At 36.0% G+C, this 18511-nt stretch overlaps 1 protein-coding gene across 2 annotated transcripts in view; it reads left to right on the top strand.

The window, feature by feature from the left end:
• The window catches only part of REL (REL proto-oncogene, NF-kB subunit), a 60026-nt gene extending 42534 nt beyond the window's left edge, over window positions 1-17492 (top strand). For both annotated transcript variants that reach the window (XM_069069071.1, XM_069069069.1), the window contains exons 6-10: window positions 9749-9853; window positions 9953-10165; window positions 11905-11973; window positions 12117-12185; window positions 13938-17492. In XM_069069071.1, coding sequence (XP_068925172.1) covers window positions 9749-9853; window positions 9953-10165; window positions 11905-11973; window positions 12117-12185; window positions 13938-14707 — 1226 coding nt within the window. In that variant the 3' untranslated portion in view covers window positions 14708-17492. The remainder of the gene's footprint in view (window positions 1-9748; window positions 9854-9952; window positions 10166-11904; window positions 11974-12116; window positions 12186-13937) is intronic.
• The last annotated feature ends 1019 nt before the right edge of the window (window positions 17493-18511 follow it).

The following is an 18511-nucleotide window of genomic DNA, read 5'->3' as shown; positions in this document are numbered from 1 at the left end:
AATTGCCAATTATTTTTATTAAAACTTTCATGTGGGGCAAACACAGCACACGACAAATTAGAAAAATTTTCTAGCACTCTATGTTAGCATGTTATTTGCAAAAGGGATCACATTTTCTTTTGACTTTCTAATTATTCTAATTTACTTCTGTATTTTTCTCTCCACTTTTAAAACTGATATGGATAAGTTCCAATGACAACTTAATGGCATCCATAGACATTCTATGAATAAGTTTATATAATTCTTATAAAATAACATAAATTGGACTTTCTTTTAAAAGTTGATTAAATTTTGCATGACAAATAACTTTGTAATGAATATTTTTAATTAAAGAAGACTACTAAACCTCAACTAATGGCCCACTCATTTCAAGCAGTTTTTGATAAAAAGAAACTTTAATGTAACATAGAAATTTTGGCATTTACTTTGTGGTTCATTGTGAATGGATATATTTGTAGTTTATTTACATATGTGTTAAAAAGTAAGACCGTTATTCTACCTCTAGTGTTTACAGTTTTGTATGTTTATGTAAGTTGAATATGTGTTTGTGATTGATTATATTGATCTCTTTTAGAAAAGCAAATTTCTGGTTCTGTCAGTTCTATTGATGATTTAGAAATTGAATTTGCCCTGAAGAGAAAATTCTATCTGCTTTTAAAGCAGTTATTCTATCCATAATTTTAATAGCTACTGACCTAAAAATAAGATTCATAATATTTATAACATTCAGTATTGTTCAAATAAAATGAAATTTAGTGAAAATTTGATACTGTCTTTCTTAAAATATTAATGAAAGACTTGAATATTTATATTCTTCTGAGTTGATCCGTGTGAAAATTTTGTATGTCAAATGTTTTCTATAGATTATACTGTCTTTCATACCAAAGTTAAAATTTTAATTTAATTTAATTTAAGACAAGTAAATAAGCAAAGTGATAATTTTATATGCTTGAGTAGGTGGAGGATGTAATTTTGGAACTGATGACTCAACTCTTCCTTGAACATTCAGATAAAAGCATACACCTCTTGAGTCATAAGAATTTGTGAAAGGAAGAATTAGTTCTTTTGTGGTCCACAAATAAAAAGTAAAAATTCTTTTTTTGGTACATTAAAAATTTTTAAACTTAAATACAAAATGAGAAAAGAAAAAAAAGCTTTGCCATGTACATGGCAGAATATGAGAGAATTCAATATAAAACAATAAATTTCCATTTCAAGAAAACTTATGTAGTAAATTCAGAGTTGCCCAGCTTTTCTTTACTTCTTTGTTGGTTTTCTTTGTTCTCTGCTGTGTACTTTTTACTTTATTTTCTCCCCCTCCCCCCACCACACAAAGAAGACTACAATTAAGCGTGAATATACGCATATATATATACACACATACATATACATGTATGCACACACACATACACACAGAGATATCTATAAACGTACACATACAAATATATGTAAGACCATAATGCTTATTTCCTCCTATCATCTGTCTTTCTAAAGGTGATCATCTTCCTTCATAAGTCCTAGTCTTTCCATATTTTTCTAAATCAACCTGCTAGCTCATCATTTCCTACATTACAGCAATATTCCAACCCATCTGAGAGATTGTCTATGAGTTTCCCCCCCAGTTTTCAGCATTCCTTCTGTTCTTGACTACATAGATTTTTTTATACAAGAAAATTTTAATTTAAAATAATTGAAATTGTCCTTTTTACACTTCAACAATGCTCTCGCCTTTTAAGATAGTTTAAGGTCTGATACTGCTGAATCTACTTTCTTTACATCCTTTTTTCCCTGCTTTCTTTGAATTTCCTGACTTTTTGTTCTTCCAAATGAACTTTGTTATTATTTTTTCTAACTCAGTAAAATAATTTTTAGTAATTTAATTGGAATGACATTGAATAGATTAGTTAAATAAGATTGTCATTACAAAATTATATTGGCGTTATCTACCCCTCAACAATAAACATTACTTCAGTTTGATATAAATATATCAAAAAAGTAAAAATTCTTAAGTAAAATGTAAATTCTAATCAGATGCCTCATCACAAGTAAAAATTATTCTGGGTTGTTGAAAGCTTTGTCATCATAGTGCAAGTTCTGGTAGGTTTCTTCCATGTTGGAAATGCTTGAACATAAGCCTGTGGAGGATTACACGTTTTAGGACCTGTCTGCCTAAATTCAGAATAACTCATCCTCAGGTTAACCACATGATAAATTTTTTAGCCATTACAACTGCCAAAAACTATCTGCCAAGCTATAAAATGCAAGCATAATATTGTTTATTGATGGTGACTGATTACTTGATAGACAGAGTTGGCCATCTTTATGCCTAACATGGCTAATAGGGAGGTCTATTATTATATTAGAACGAGTATCTGAAATGTGATGGAGATTATCCTAAGACTCACCAGCCTACCAAATGGTATTTATTTCCATTGATTATTTAGGAACAAATGATACAGCAGAAGAAAAAAAAACTTGAATGTATCTGTAATTAATTAGTCATTTATTAAATACCTACTATGTGCTAAGCATAATAACTTTGAAGTTCTGAAATACTCAAAGATTTGAGTTAGTGTTTTTGTCATTCTTATAATTGAAGTCACTTCAATTCAACAGCTATTCAAGAGCTTAATATATATGCAAGGCATATGTTAGTGCTAAGAATACAAAGATTAAAACAATACACCATTCCTGCCCTGGAGGAGTTTACATTCTGCTATAGGAGAGCAGAATACAAAATGTACACATGTAAATATAATACAGGATAGGTAGAGGATAAACCTGGACAGAAGGCTTTTTGAATAGCTGAAGAAAACATCAGTTGGAGGGGAAGGACAAATTAAACTTCCCAGAGCTGATAGCCCCTAAACTGAGACTTCTAAGAGGCTAAAAGGAGTAGGGGAGTATATATCCAGGCATAAGGAGAAGCTTGCTGAATACATAAAAGATGAAGATGGCATGTCACGTTTAGGAAATGGCCAGTAGTCTAGTTTGGCTCTCATAGAGCATGTGGAGGGGAGTGATAAAAATAAGGCTTGGGAGGTACATTCTATCTTTAAATACTTGGCTTAGGAGTTTGTTTTATTATTTATTATTATAATTTATTATTTATAATTTATTATTATTAATCATTATTATTATTTAATTTAAATTACTAGTAGTAATAATGAAGTGACACATTCAGAATAAATATATCAAAGAGAAGGCTGTGACTGATTATGTTAAGAGATTTACTGGTGTCCTGAAGTCAAAGCTGCATTGGACCTCATCTCCTGAAAGAAAATGTGAAAACTGATAACAGTTTTATATATATATATATATATAAAACCCCATGGTGGTTTATCTCTAAATTCATCCTGTGAAGTGACTAATATCTAAAAGTAGGATCACACACAGTTCCATGGGCAACTGCATTAACTCTAAAGCATGAAGCCTTTCCTGATCCACCCTACCCCACCCCCACTGCATTCCCTCCCAGAATCCTTTGTATTTTGCTACTTTTTGTGTATATATGTATTTATTAACTTTATATTTGTACTGTCTATATTTTTATATATACTTGTGTCCTTGTTAGTGTACAAGCTCATTTTAAGTAGATGTTTCATTCTCTGTACATATATCTAGTAGGAGCTTAGTAAAGAAACTATTGATTCATCGATAATTCAACAGATAATATATCAGCAAAGGAGCCTTGAACAAATAATTCAATCTGTGCAGATTTGTTACTAGAAATGGAGAAGTTTATGAGAATAGTTTATGTCATTGCTTCTAGAAACTTCAGAAAGGTTATTTTTAAGGAACCCAGATTTATTGATTGATGCAAGTTATGTATCAAAGTGGTAGAAATTGAACTATATCCCTGCAAGTTGCAGAAATGTAGCTTCTGCTAGATGCCTAAAAAAGCACAATCGGGTTGTATATTTAATCTTTTTTTTTCTTTTTTGGAGGGGAGAGGGCAGAGCATTTGGAGTTAAATGACTTGCCCAAGGTCACATGGCTAGTAAGTGTTAAGGGTCTGAGGCTGGATTTGAATTCATATCCTCCTGACTTCAGAACTAGAACTCTATTCACTGCACCACCTAGCTGCCCCCAAAGATGAAAGTTTGTAATCTTTTTTTTTTTTTTTTGCTTTTTTTATTTTTTGGAGGGCAGTTGAGGTTAAGTGAGTTGTCCAAGGTCACATGGCTAGTACATATTAAGTGTCTGAGGCTGGATTTGAACCCAGGTCTTCCTGACTCCAGGACCGGTGCTTTATTCACAGTGCTAGCCACCCTCAGGTTATAAATATAGTGTATTTGTATTCTGTGTAATACAAAATAGGCAGTTATGAGGGCAGAGACAAAACTGTCTATTAGTATTACAGTCAAGTGCCTCTTGTCATTAAGAAGTTTTTTCCTTACATCAAACCAAAATTTGTAGTATTTACCCTTTTGTTCTAATTATGCTCTCTGGAGACATGAAGAACAAATCTGATTCCTTTTCCATGACAGTCCACCAAATGCTTCATAGTGATCATGCTTACTCTTGTCTAAGTTAAAGTTCCCCAGTTCCTTCAATGGATCCTTCTTATGGTATGATCTTGTGGCCCTCCAGTCCTTGTTGCTTTCTTCTGATTGGTTTCTGGTATATCAGTATTCTTACTAAAATATGGCATCCCAAACTGAACATAATTCTTAACATATGTTCTCACCAGAGAAGAGTGGTACCATGACTACTCTAGTCAACTCTAGGCAATTCACCAGGCTTTGATTAAACAGTTACTGTGTGCTAGGCAGGCACCATCTCAAGAAGCATACAACATATTGATTTCTCTTTTGGTCCAGCCAAATAGTTCCATGCCCACCAATCTTGCCCACATATCTCCATCATGCATACAAGGTTAGTGGAAGAGACCTTGTCAAATGCTTTCCAGAAATCTTGGTAAACTATATCAGTATCATTCAAAAGAATTGGGTTTGAATTCTTCTATGTACACTTCCTGGGGTGGTTGTGGGAAAAGTGTTTTTCAAACACTTTTTGAAAAACAAAGTGGATAAAAATACATATTGTCTACATTTTTTTTTTTATAAAGAGAACTGTGATTTCATCAGTAATAGAGAACTCCTGGGGAAGAACTTCCTCACCTATGCTGATCTGCACCTCCTCTACAATGTGGGGTCTTAAGAGCATTGCTGGGGTTATTGAGGTTAAATGGCTTGTTAAGGATCCCACAGCCTGCATGTGTCAGAGGTGGGATGTGAACCACGGTCTTCTGACTCCCGGGCAGTGGCATACTGCTCACTGTCCTCACTGTGCCATGTAATTTAACGTGGGCCCAGAAGTGAATAGGAAGTGGACATTAGACTGGATTGAGTGGGGGAGCTGCTAACCACTAAAAGTCCTCCTCCCCCTTATTTAACACCAGTATTTTCCTGTTGATTTTGTATGAATGTATGAAAAACCACAGTCTCAGAAAACTCAGTCGCAGATGACCTAAAGGGCAATGGAAAAAGACACGTGGTGGGTGTAAATAGGGTATCTCACATCACTTACTTGTGTGCGTGAAGGGTATGAAGACCACCATCAAAGACATGTCCGTCTAGAAAAGGAGGAGGACTGGTTATGCAACAAAAAGAAGAGGCAACAGATGGACAGTCTGACCATTGTACAATAACAGGAAAACCTCCTGAGTATTGGGAATATTAAGAAAGATGTGGATAGGAATCTCCCAGTTATGAAGGCATAGCTAGGCTGTGGTACTTTGGTGGAGGGAGTACCCACACTGAGATCATGAATCCATTGAAATAATGAAGGAAAAGGAGAGATTAACAAAAGTGATATTTATGGGAGAATATTTCAGGTTGCTTACCTGGATGGAGGATGCAGTTGATATTTCCTGAACTTTTATTACAAAATGGAGACAGAGATAAGATATGGGGGACTTCAGACTCTCTGGAAATTTACAGGAAAACTTCACACTGCAGCAGCAGAATGTTTTATACATTCTTAATTTGTCTTACTGACATTCTGACCAATAAGGAAAACTTCGTTAGGGCTGTGGATAGGAAAAGATTTTTGGAAGAAAGTAACTCATTTTAGAGTATAATAGAAAAGGCACTGGGTTTGGGGCCAGGACCTGAGTTTAAATTATGGCTTCTACTTGCTAGCTGTTATGTCCTTGGGCACTTAACCTCTTTGGGCCTTAGTTATAAATGGAGGGTTTAACCTTGGTTATTATTTCTAGATCCCTTTTATCTCTTAATATATGATGCTGTAGTCATATCAACTAGGATTGGTGGATAGAAATCACAGGGCAGACTCCAACTCAGCAATAGGGAATAATGTTCAAACACTCAGTAGTTTAAAAATGAAATGGGATACCTTATGAAATAATAAGCTCACTATATTCTCAGATACTTACTAGCTACTAGATCCTAGGTAAGTCACTTAATCCTGTTGGCCTGAGTTCCTTATCTGTAAAATAAGCTGAAGAAGGAAATGACAAACCACTGTAGTATCTCTGCCAAGAAAACTCCAAATGGGGTCATGAATAGGTGGACACAACTAAAACAGCTGAACAACAACAGCCACCACCAGATACATTGAAGCAGAGTTTCCAAGGTCCCTTCCAACTCATAAGATCCTCTAATTAGCTAGATGTTTTGGAATCAAAGCACAGAATGTCAGGTTAACAACTAATTGAAAAAGATATATAAGTGATGACTCATTAGTTTGCTGCTTGTTTTCCCCTAAAGCCAGATTAAATAGTATTTATGGTAACAAGTATAAGTAACAAAATAAGAGTTTTTCTCATTGTATTATTTGCTTTTTTCCTGAACATTATTTGTTCTTAAAGAAATGTTTATTTTCTTCAGTTATATTTATAGTGGTTTGGACCTTTATTCTGTTCATGTTTTCTATTCAGAATAGATGGGGAATTACTATCTTGTTTGGATAGTATCATTTCTCTCAATATCAGTTTATTTCTGATTTTTTAAAGTTTGTCCTAGTAAAAGATTTTGAAATGTTAAAACGCTTGTATTGAAAGTCATCACATATTTTGATTCTATGTATGAATATGAAGCCAGTAACATAAATAAGATTTGGGCCTATGTTTCCTATAGCTGTTAACACAGTTTTAAAACCATAATCACTGTTCAGCATTCTGTTCATTGGTTCATCCATACATTCATGTACTCAATAATCCTTCATTCAACTAATGTTTATTAAGTAATAAAAGTTTATTACACAGGGATACAAAATTGTATGAGATTACTAGCAGCACTGTTTGTAATAACCTGGAAAAAGCTGGAAGCAAACTTCATGTCCAGCTGTTGGGGAATGGTTGAAAGAATTATGGTTTACAAATGAAATATCACTCACTGTATTATAATAAAGGATGAGTCTGAAGAAGAAATATGGGAGATTTGCAGAATGAAGAAATCTAATAGAATCTGTTCACTGACTGTATGCACATACCACATTAAGCAGAAACATGATCCATGTTAAATACTTTGGATGACTTAGTTACTATCTTGTAAGGTTAAACTTTTGTTCTCTTTAAATGGTCAGAAAATAGTAGTATACACAGGAGTTTACAAATTTTTTTTGCATAACTTTGTGGTTTCAAGGCTTTTGATTTGTACTTTCTTGGTATTGTTTGTATATTTGAATATTTATAATACTTATATAATATAACATACATCTCGCTAACTCTCCCACCTCAAACAGTGCAAGACTAGGTCTCATTCTGTGGTTATTTACCGTCCGACAGGGTAGATGTGCATACGGGTATCAGTGATACAAGGCAGAGGTGCCATATGAATGTATTGACTTCCAAGGAAACACAGAAGAAAGAGGAATCTCTTCTGGCTTCAAGGGAGAGTGGGGTTTCTGGGTGCGACAGGGGGCAGTCTCAGTAGAAGAAACGAGCAAGCAAAAGGAGCAAAGTTATCATAGGTGTTTTGGGGGAACATTAAGTGAGCTCGATTGCCTAGAAGATCTTTATTGAGAAGTCAAATAGTTGGGCAGGCAAGAAGGAGACGTGGAAGGGTTTCCTGTAGTGGGATTGTATAGTAATAGTGTAACTTCTAGCAAGAGGCAGTGCTATGGGAAAAGCACTCAGCTAGGAGGTAGACAAGACCTAGGCTTGAATCAGTTTTTGGCAATTACCTGTGTGACCATGAGAAAGTCACTTAATCTTTCTGAAACTCAGTTTCATCACACATAAAATGGACACAAAAATTACCTGTAGTGCTTATCTTACAGGGTTATTGAAATGAACAAATGAGATAATATAAGTAAAATATTATAAAATCTTCAGTGTTATATAAATGTTAATGTTACGTTAATTTTCAATTCAATTCATTAAACATTTTTAAGCAAATCCTCTGTGGTAGGCACTATATGCTAAGCTTTAGGGTACAAATTATAAAAAGAATGATAGCCCTACCCTGCAAGGAGAAAAGACAACATACAAGAGGAAGCTGAAAGGGAAGGGGGAGCCAGAAGGCACCTGGGGCAAGCGCATGATGTTTGTGTCGGAAATCAAGCAGAACCACTAATGGAAAATGGAGAGTTCTCTGGAAAGTTCTGAGCCCTCAGTAAAAGAATACTTTGAGAGGAACTTACTGCACCACCCGGTTCTAGGCAGAGGGGAGATGGCAGAAGGCAGAGGGCGGCTGGGGGAACTGAGAAGCAGCAGGGTGCTGAGTGTCAGGAGAAGAGTCAGGCTGTGGGCTGAGATTTCAGGCGATCCCCTTATTCTGAGGGAGGTGGGATGTTCATGGAGTGGAGCCTAAGGATGGCCCTGATGGCTCTGAGGATGATGATGATGATGAAGCACCTGCAACTGGTGGCAGCATGGAGGTAGATTGGAAGCCGGGAGAATTTGGAGATAAAAAGTCCAGTTAGGAGGGTATTGCAGTAGTTTTGATGCCCTAGTGAACTAGAGTGACCTGAAGTAGGTTGTTGGAGTGGATATAAAGAAGCAGAGAGTAATTATTAATGCTTTTTAGTATTGTATAAAAGGTGTGATTCTATTTGTCTGGTGTTCAAACCACTGTCCTGTTGGTGGTCAGCAAAGTGGTGCGAGTCAAGAGGATCTGAATTCAAATCCAGTCTCAAACACTGGGCAAGTCACTTAATGTCTGTTTGCCTCAGTTTCCTCATCTGTGGAATAATAACAGCACTCACCTCTCAGGATTGTTGTGAGGATCAAATGAGATAATAATTATGAAGCACTTTGTACAGGGCCTGGTGTTGCAGTTTGGGGTGCTGGGAAACCGGACATGCAAGGGTACAGGGGAGGTCTGCCTCAAAAGAATTTGAGCACTCAAGCCTTCTTTCAGTCAGAGTAGCAAGGTTTTATTATAACTACAGTAAGGTGGGCAAGATTTCTAGTAAATCTGCAGTTTAGTAGGGATAAGACTGATACTTATGCAAGAAAAGACTGAGAACATCTGGATGGGATTAAGGGAGTGGTCAGTGAAAGGAGTTAAGTGGTTAGAGAGCCACAGTGAAAGGGCAATTAAAAGGATTATTGAGTATCTAGGTAGACTGGGATGGGCCAGATGCCTCAGGTGAAATGCCAGTGTGGGAAAGTTCTGGGGTCCAGGTCCCATGGGCCCATCATGTGGCACACAGTAAATGCTATAAAATGTTCACAATCATCATTATTAGTACTAGTAGTATTACTCACCGCAGCATTGTTCTTGAATAATAGAAGACATTGTTGAAGTATCCATTTGATTTTTTTTCTCATTTCTAGGAGCTCCTAATACTGCAGAATTAAGGATCTGTCGCGTAAACAAGAATTGTGGAAGTGTCAGAGGAGGGGATGAAATATTCCTGCTCTGTGACAAAGTTCAGAAAGGTACTCCAATTTGAGTTCTTCTATTGAATTTATTTTATATAAATATATGTGTTTTACATTTTAATCGTCTACTGTTAAACATTTCTGCTCCTCTTCTAGATGATATAGAAGTTCGATTTGTGTTAAATGATTGGGAAGCTAAAGGTAGCTTTTCACAAGCAGATGTACATCGGCAAGTAGCCATTGTATTCAGAACGCCACCATTTTACAAAGCCATAACTGAACCAGTAACAGTAAAAATGCAGCTCCGACGGCCTTCAGACCAGGAAGTTAGTGAATCCATGGATTTTCGATATCTTCCAGATGAAAAAGGTACCATAAGAAAAGTTTTATTGAGTAAAAGATAGTTTTGCTTATGATTTTCATTATTATTGATTCAAATCTGGGTTTCACTTATGTGTCCAGAAGTTTATACTTTTTTTGGAAGTACTCCCAATTATATTTTTATTATACTTTCCTTTGCAAATAATCATTCAACAACTGTGTGACTGCAAAATATAAATATTACTTTATAAATGCAACTGTACTCTTGGTTGCTGTGAGACGTATAAAAAATAAAAAATGGATCTTGCTCTCATTGGAGCTTCTATTCTGTGGTGGGAAGAGTAGATCTAGACACTAAGAATTACAGATAGAAGGGCGGCTAGGTGGCGCAGTGAGTAAGAGCGCCGGCCCCAGAGTCGGGAGGACCTGGGATCAGTTCGGCCTCAGATGCTTAACACCCATACAAAATAACTGGCCGTGTAACCTTGGGCAAGTTACTTAACCCCAATTGCTTAAAAAAAAAAAAGAATTACAGATAGAAGGTAGAAAGAGTATAGGCAAGGCATAGAGTCCTATAGGTCACTCCAGAGAGAAAGAGGTCTCTTCCAGAGTGAGGAGGATAGGTAGGACCAGGGAAGCCCTCATGGAAGAGATGGCACTTGAGCTGGACCTTGTGCAGGGAGGTAGAACTCTGCTTCTAGAGAGAAACACAGGGAGAGAGAAGCCCCATGAGCTGAGGCAAGGGGCGGGCCAAGTACAGGACCAGGGTTAGGAAACAGGAAGTTGGAGGAGATTCTGTAGTTTAGTGATAAAGATGACTGAGATTTAGATAGAAGATTTGCAAAGTACTTGATGTACATCCTTTGGTCTGAACCTGAAAACAACCCTGAGGTAAGTTCTACAGGTTCATACGTGATGATCTCCATTTTACAGATGAGAAAACTAAGGTTCAAAGGGGTCAGAGGATCAAAGACTTCTGATTAATTGTAAAGAAGAGTAAGCATTTTACATACTTTTTTTTTCCTGCCTTTTGGAGGGCAATTCGGGTTAAGTAACTTGCCCAACAGCTAATTTTTTTGTGTGTGTTAAGTGTCTGAGGTCGGAACCAAACTCAGGTCCTCCTGACTCTGGGGCCGGTGCTTTACTCACTGCGCCACCTAGCCGCCCCATTTTACATACTTAATAAAATATCCTTTCTGCTTTCACTTGAGTTTCTTTTTTTATATACATTTATGAATTAATCATCATTAATAAAAGTATCTAATTCTTATTTTCCCTTGCACTGATTAAATTACTATCCTTACCCATTTATTCATAAAGATTATTTTACTTAGCTAACATGTGAAAAGCACTTACTACTTTCTCATGTGAAAAAGGAACCTTATATTTTCATCTAAATTCAGTTCTCTAGTAAATACCCCCCCAGCAATAATTTTGAATTAAGATTACTTGGTGAGTAATTCATAGATTTAAAGCATAACATAATTTTTTAAAGTTGGAATGATTTGGGGAAGTAATTCATGCCATCTTCTTGCCAACAATTATGCTAAACCCTTTTAAACAAATAAGTCAGGATAAGATTGATAGAAACTTTTCTGTACACGTATGAAGAAAGCCTTTTGACAGCTCTGTTAGGATTCAAGTGATAGAAACTTCTTGTTTGTAGTTTTACAAATTACAGATTTTAGAATGCTGTATGTGAATTTTTTTTATATCAACATTTGTTTTAGAGAGGGTAGAACCATAATTGTGTGATTAATGCATTTCCTTCCTTCCTACCTAACTAGATCCATACGGTAATAAATCAAAGAAACAAAAAACAACATTAGATTTCCAGAAGCTGTTGCAAAATTGTGGTAAGGAGTTTTTACTTTCAAGCATTTTACCAAATTTTCAAAATTAAATGACAGAGTTTTTAAACTTATTTAATATTTTAAATTCATCTGATTTTTAAATGTAAATTTCAAAATGATACTGACTGAAGTTTTAAAAATTATAGTTAATTTTCCAGAAAGACAAAAAGCCGGCCCTCCCCGATCAACTGGAGAAGGGAGAATCATCAAAAAAGGTATTTATTTTTGTAGCATTTGACCTTTTGTGCAGATATGGAAATCAGAAAGACCTGTATGTTTTATATATTCTTCTACCATCCTTGATATAGAAAAAATTGCTCATTTGACTTTTCCTCACAAATTTAAAATACATATGTCATAACATAGTGAAATGCACTGGTGTCTATGCAAAACAGTATTTGAAACTGTGATTATGTTCTTCATATTTACATCACTCTAATTTTCTAGAGAATAAATGAAGTCTTGCAGTAAATATATAATTAACTGGAATGTCTGGAGAAAAAGATGTTCTGGTAATTGAATTTCTGGTTAACTAAAACTTACCCAGAAAATCCCCTTTTGTTTCAAGCTTTCTTGAAAGTTCTTAAAAATGTAATGGTTTGGGGCAGCTAGGTGGCACAGTGAATAGAGCACTGGCCCTAGAGTAAGGAGGACCTGGGTTCAAATCTGGCTTCAGACACTTGACACACTAGCTGTGTGTCCTTGGGCAAGTCACTTGACCCCAATTGCCCTCCAAAAACGCAAAAAAAAAAAAAAAGCATTGGTTTACTTCCATATTTTACTCAATATAATATTTTGAACATAATCCCTTTTATGGTTGAGCCTCTCCTGAAGTCCTCCTGTGTGAAAGTGACCTTGTATTTTCATAGGCTATGCCAATGGGGCACAAGACCTCCTGGATCTTATGCTCTGGTGATAGCCTGTATTGGACATCCAAGGACTAGGCTACCTAAGTACAAACCAGAGGTTGACCTGCAAATAATTATTTTTATGGCCACAGTAATTCAAAGACTGTCTAAGCAGGAGTGGAGAACCTGTGGCCAGGAGGCTACATGTGGGCCTCTAGGTCCACATGAGATAATGAGTTCTAAGTATGAGGGAGGATCTTGCAATGCTCTAGAGTTGTCCTTCAGACTGGTTACCACAGTTCAGTACTGCTTACAAAGTTGTAGATGTAGACATCTAGGAAGTTGGGATGAATCTATAGTATATTTTATTTATTGTGTATATACATTTTTAATAAATCCTGATATCAATGTGCTTTCCTTTGATTTTCCTTTTTCTCCTGAAAGTGCAGTGTATAAAGTAATAATTCATATTTATACTAAACTTGAAGGTTTACAAAACACTTTCCTCACAATAACTTTGTGACGTAAGTAGTGTAAGTATTACCCCCATTTTACAGTTGAAGCAGCAAGTTTTGAGAGTTAAATGATTTGTCCCAGGATCACACAGCTAAGTATCTGAGGCAAAATTTAGTTCTAGGCCTCTCAATACCAGCTGTCCTGCTTCCTCCACTTTTTGATGCTGCCTCTTGATAAAACATTTCTGGTTATTTGGATTCTAACTAGTTGGTTCCACTCTAATATTAATATGAAATATGCCCGGTTTTCTCACAGGAACTTCAAAAGCTAGATTTTCATAATGTTCTAAATGAGATTACATGTTGATACTTAGTATATATTCTTATAAAATCATTTCTTTAAATTCAGTGTAAACAGAAGTATTCAAAGATTAGTAGAATAGTTTTACCTGAAGTGATTTTGGCATTTTGGACCCAAGTTTATAGATGTGTGTGAATTGTATTATTTAAATAATGTAATGTTATGACTTAATTATTTTAGGCTTATCTATAATTGAATATTAAGATGCTTTAAACTGTTATCTTCATTTTAAAATACTTTTTAAATAAACATTACTTTTAAAAAAACAATCTTTTTTTTTTTTTTTATTTGTGCCTCTACCAGAAATGCAAAGAACTCCAGGAACTGGGCATCAAGGCCTCCCTTACTTTTCCTCACCACTTGTGTCAAGTTCAAATACAATGTCACATCCAGCTTCAGCTTTACCTTCAGTATTACCTTATCCTTCTTCAAGCTGGCCATCAATGACTGTTCCTACATCAATAAATTCAATTAATACACATTCAGCAAATGGTTTTTCAACAGGGACACTTCCCTCTGGTTCACAAAGTAGCCGGTCATACCTGGGAATAGCTGCTTCAGGTAATCTGGATACTTCTGATCCTTGTCTTTTTAATAATGGCACAAATGGAATTGGAGCTCAGTCACTGTCACAGGCTGACCTTTTTAGCGTTAATACTAGCATGTTGCAGAATCGTCCTATGAATATTCCAATATCCAGCAGTGACAGCATGATGGAGACCAACGTGCACTATGGAAGCATGAACCTTGAAAGTGCATCATATACCTCAGGGTTAAACCCAAGAGACTACAGGAGGCCCCTCCACCCAACGCCTTCCAGCAGGGCATCCACAGCAGGCCCCGGCGCCAGTCCTGCCCTCTTTGGCTCACACTCAGATGTATTTGAGCCAGTAGATTTCAGTTGTCTAGAGAACAGTACAGTAAGTGAATCAGAATCGTCAGGCAATCCTAATTCAAATAACTCCAGTTTTGTGCCTGACAGCCGGTGTTATATTAATGAAAATATGCAAAGTGATGATCATTTTAATTCCTTTGATGTCAGTTTGGACTTGTTTAATGCAGGACTTGTCTAATTAAAATGGAGTTTGTATCCTTGGAATACATGTTCTTAGCCATTTTAAGATGCTGTTTTGAATCTTAAGATGCTTTGTACTCATGCGCTGGAGCCTTGCTATAAGTCTGCTGTAGTGTGAATAGGAGGCTGCCATGGAAGTGCCCAAAGTAATCAGCAAGGTCTCACCTGTGGCATTGGTTTTACTGAAGGGACTACTTGAAGGGGGTGCTTATGTCAAGGCTCCAGTACACAGGCAAATACACCTTCCAAAATGTACCTTAGAAACGTTTTACTCTGATGACTTTATACATACCTATGCTTTTTAATGAGTGAATTCATATTTGCTTTCAAGCAAATTTTACATAGATACTGTAATGACCATGTCATTGAAAAAAAATTTCAGCATTATTATTATAGGCAGCAGGTGACCCCTAAGGGGTCTCCTGTGGCTGTTTGCTATAATGTGTAGAATTCGTGGGTGTCAATAAAAATAAAGCCTGGGCCTGAACGAAAAATGGATGGAGCATCTTGGGATCACCTGGAATAGGCAACGAGTTCCCAAGAAATCATACTTGTTTCATGCCCAGCTCTTCACTGCATAAAGCTGTTTCTTTGTATTTGTTGAGTGTCTCTCTGCTTCAAAGAAGCTGACTCAGATTTGCTATTAGGGTGGAGGCATTTATCCATAGCTTCTTTCACCTTTGGGAATGATTTGGAGACCTTCCCTATCATCTTATTTTTCCCCTCTCCCCATTTTTCATTTGATTAAGTTAATGACTTTTATGTAATTGAAAGTGAAATTATTTCATTTCACCAAAAGTGAGTCTTAAATCAGGTGAAGTTGATACTGACCAGAAGAATGTAAGCTCCTTGAGCACAGGGAATGTTTTTGGATCTGTGTCTTCAGAATTTAGCACAGTGTCTAGAGGATGATAATAATAGGTGCTTAATAAATGCTTGCCAAACCGAGATGAACCAAATCTACTGTACTATAAAATAGGACTCGTTTTTGTTTTGCCCTTGTAATGTGGAAGATTTTGCTATTGTAATTTGATAGGGTGCTTTTTGTATTTGAAATATGAAACTTTTATCTTGTTGTCAGTGACATCCATGTCACTATCGTGGAATTTTTTTTGGGAGGGGCAGTTGGGGTTAAGTGACTTGCCCAAGGTCACATGGCTAGTAAGTGTTAAGTGTCAGAGGCCAGATTTAAACTCAGGTTCTCCTGATTCCAGGGCTGGTACTTTACTCACTCTGCCACCTAGCCACCCCCACTATCATGGAATTTTATAGTATCCAATTTTAAGTATTCACTTTTTGGAAACTTCTCAAATTGGCATTTATTTGGTGGACATAAATACACTTTAAACAGAGTAACTGCTTACAAAACCACTTAAAGGAGGATGATGTGAAAGACCAAATCACATGAATGTATATTTAAAATATAATCTGTAGCATTGGCTAGAATATTTGCAGTTATTTTTCTAAAATGTAATGATTTTATCACATTTCCCTTATTTAATTGACAGTTCCCCCAGAAACTTCTGTAGCAAGTAGTCTCAGTGATACATTATGTGTATATTCAAATATACATATGTGTATATATACAGATAGATACATATGAATAGTGCAATAGAGTAGATAGCCCAAAATGGTCATTATTTTTTCAAAACTTAATTTCTTAACAATTTAAGAAATACTAGCATATAGAACAAAATGTAGACTCAGTCAGTATTTATTGAGCTGCCTTATCCCATTTTTTCCTTTCAATAGTTCTGAACTAGAATGTTGAGCTGGAATATGTGGCTCCATTAGGGATCTTGTAATCTAGGTAGGGCCAGTTTATGGACAGCTTAGAGCAGCACCAGATTCTCTTATCTCCTAAGAGAGTAAAGTACTTTGCAGATGTCCCATTAAAAAATCCCCACCCGCCCAGTTATCCTACAAGAGCTTCTTCCAGTACAAAAGCATGTCCTGGCTCTAGTGCCTGGGTGATCAGCCAACCCACATTTATGTAAGGCTTCTTCCTTGAACATAATGCTCAGAAGGTAAGAGGAAGGTAGAACTACTGGTTCATTCTTTATACAGGAGTTTCAAGGGCCATGGCTGAATAAATCTTTTGGTTGAGGGAGATCATTTGTTCTCCTTGGCTGAGATGAATCTGATATTCCAGTACCACCCTCTTGACCCTGTGAAGAGTTCATCTCCACCATTCCAGGCTATGCTGATCTCCCTAAGATAAAAGGGTCCATATAGGTCAAAGGAAGAGTTTGGAGGCTCCTTTTCCCTTCAGTCTTAGGTTGTTCAGACTACTTTGCATGAGTATACCTCCAAGAACTGCAGGACATGTGTTCTTTCCTCAGTTCCTAGTTCTCAAGACCATCATACCCTGCTCTACATTGTCCCTAATTAGGTTATTATTCCAGTTCCACCTTTCTGGGTCCACCAGCATTCCTAGGCCTCCCTTATGTACTTATTTGGGCTTAAGATGGGAATGCAATGCCATATACTTCAAGAGGTACAAACCCACTAACAGTTCAAAAGTATTTTCTTAACAACTTAATTTACTCCTTGTTCCTTTATGTAATTTGGAAATTTAACTGTCTTTAGCAGCTCTTAAGTGCCTTCTCATTGAACCCTAAATTGCCTTGTATTTATGCTTTCCTATGGACATGTTGTTTCCCCGGATTAGAATGTAAGCTCCTGGAGAGCATGGATGGACTGATTCATTTTTGTCTTTGTATCTGTAGCATGTAGCAGAGCGCCTGTCACATGTACTTAATAAATGCTTTTTAATTGGAGAATTCTTACTTTGTTGATTTCTTAGTAATTTCTGAATTTTTAGATATAAACTATGGGGGGTGGGGAAGAGAAATTTTAAAGACTAGTTATTTTTTTTGGAGGGGGAAGGTGGGGCAATTGGGTCTAAGTGACTTGCCCATGGACACACAGCTAGTAAGTGTTAAGTGTCTGTCTGAGGCCGAATTTGAATTATACCTAGCTGCCCCTAAGGACTAGTTTTGATGTTAATGGACCTGTCCCATGCCCAGAATACAACTGGAAACCTTAATCAATTTTTTTCTATTCTTAGGCTTTTGGAATAAAGAGAAAAATCATAAATCAATCTAAAACAAAGTGATATTAAGGATTTGTTAAAAGAGTAACAGATTTTTAAAAGCATTTCCCAGAATTGACACATATTTAGGCCAATATTCTACTCTCAAATTTTCATCAAATGATCATGAATAAGAATAACCAAAATGAAAGCTGTTATATGTCAATAAGGAAAAATAAATTGTCTAGCTTTGTACTTATTTGTGAAAGTTTCTGATTTCTCTTTACAAAGGTTGGGAATAACTGAGTTGAAATACTTTTCTGGTCAAACCTCAGATAAGCATAATAATTAAATTAACCAGCATCCTCCAATCTTTAGTTATTCATGACTTTAAGTTTAAAAAAAATGATCACACTTCAAATATAACTAGATATTCTTCATGATTTACATTTCTGCATATAAAAGATTAACTTTCCAGTTACTCCCTCTAAGTCCATACATTCTCATTTACGCTCTTATTTGGTCATATCTAATGTTACTGTTTCAACTTTTTTTTTTTAAGCTCTGCATCATTTCATAACGATCTTTCAAGATTTTTTCACATTCTTCATACTCATTGGTCTTACTTGTATTATAGAACTCCAAATATGCTACAATTTATTAAACCATTCTTCTATCATAGGATTTCTAGATTTTTCCAGTCTTTTGAAATTAAAATGTTTCTATAAAAATCTTTGAGCACGTTTCTTTAAAAAAACAAAACAAAAC

Source organism: Petaurus breviceps, unplaced genomic scaffold (assembly GCF_028583685.1).
Source record: "Petaurus breviceps papuanus isolate PSGF00001 unplaced genomic scaffold, PetGlider_PUasm1.0 90775, whole genome shotgun sequence".
NCBI classification, from domain to species: domain Eukaryota; kingdom Metazoa; phylum Chordata; class Mammalia; order Diprotodontia; family Petauridae; genus Petaurus; species Petaurus breviceps.
Note: the sequence above shows the minus strand (reverse complement) of the source record. Positions and strands in the feature narration are given on the sequence as shown.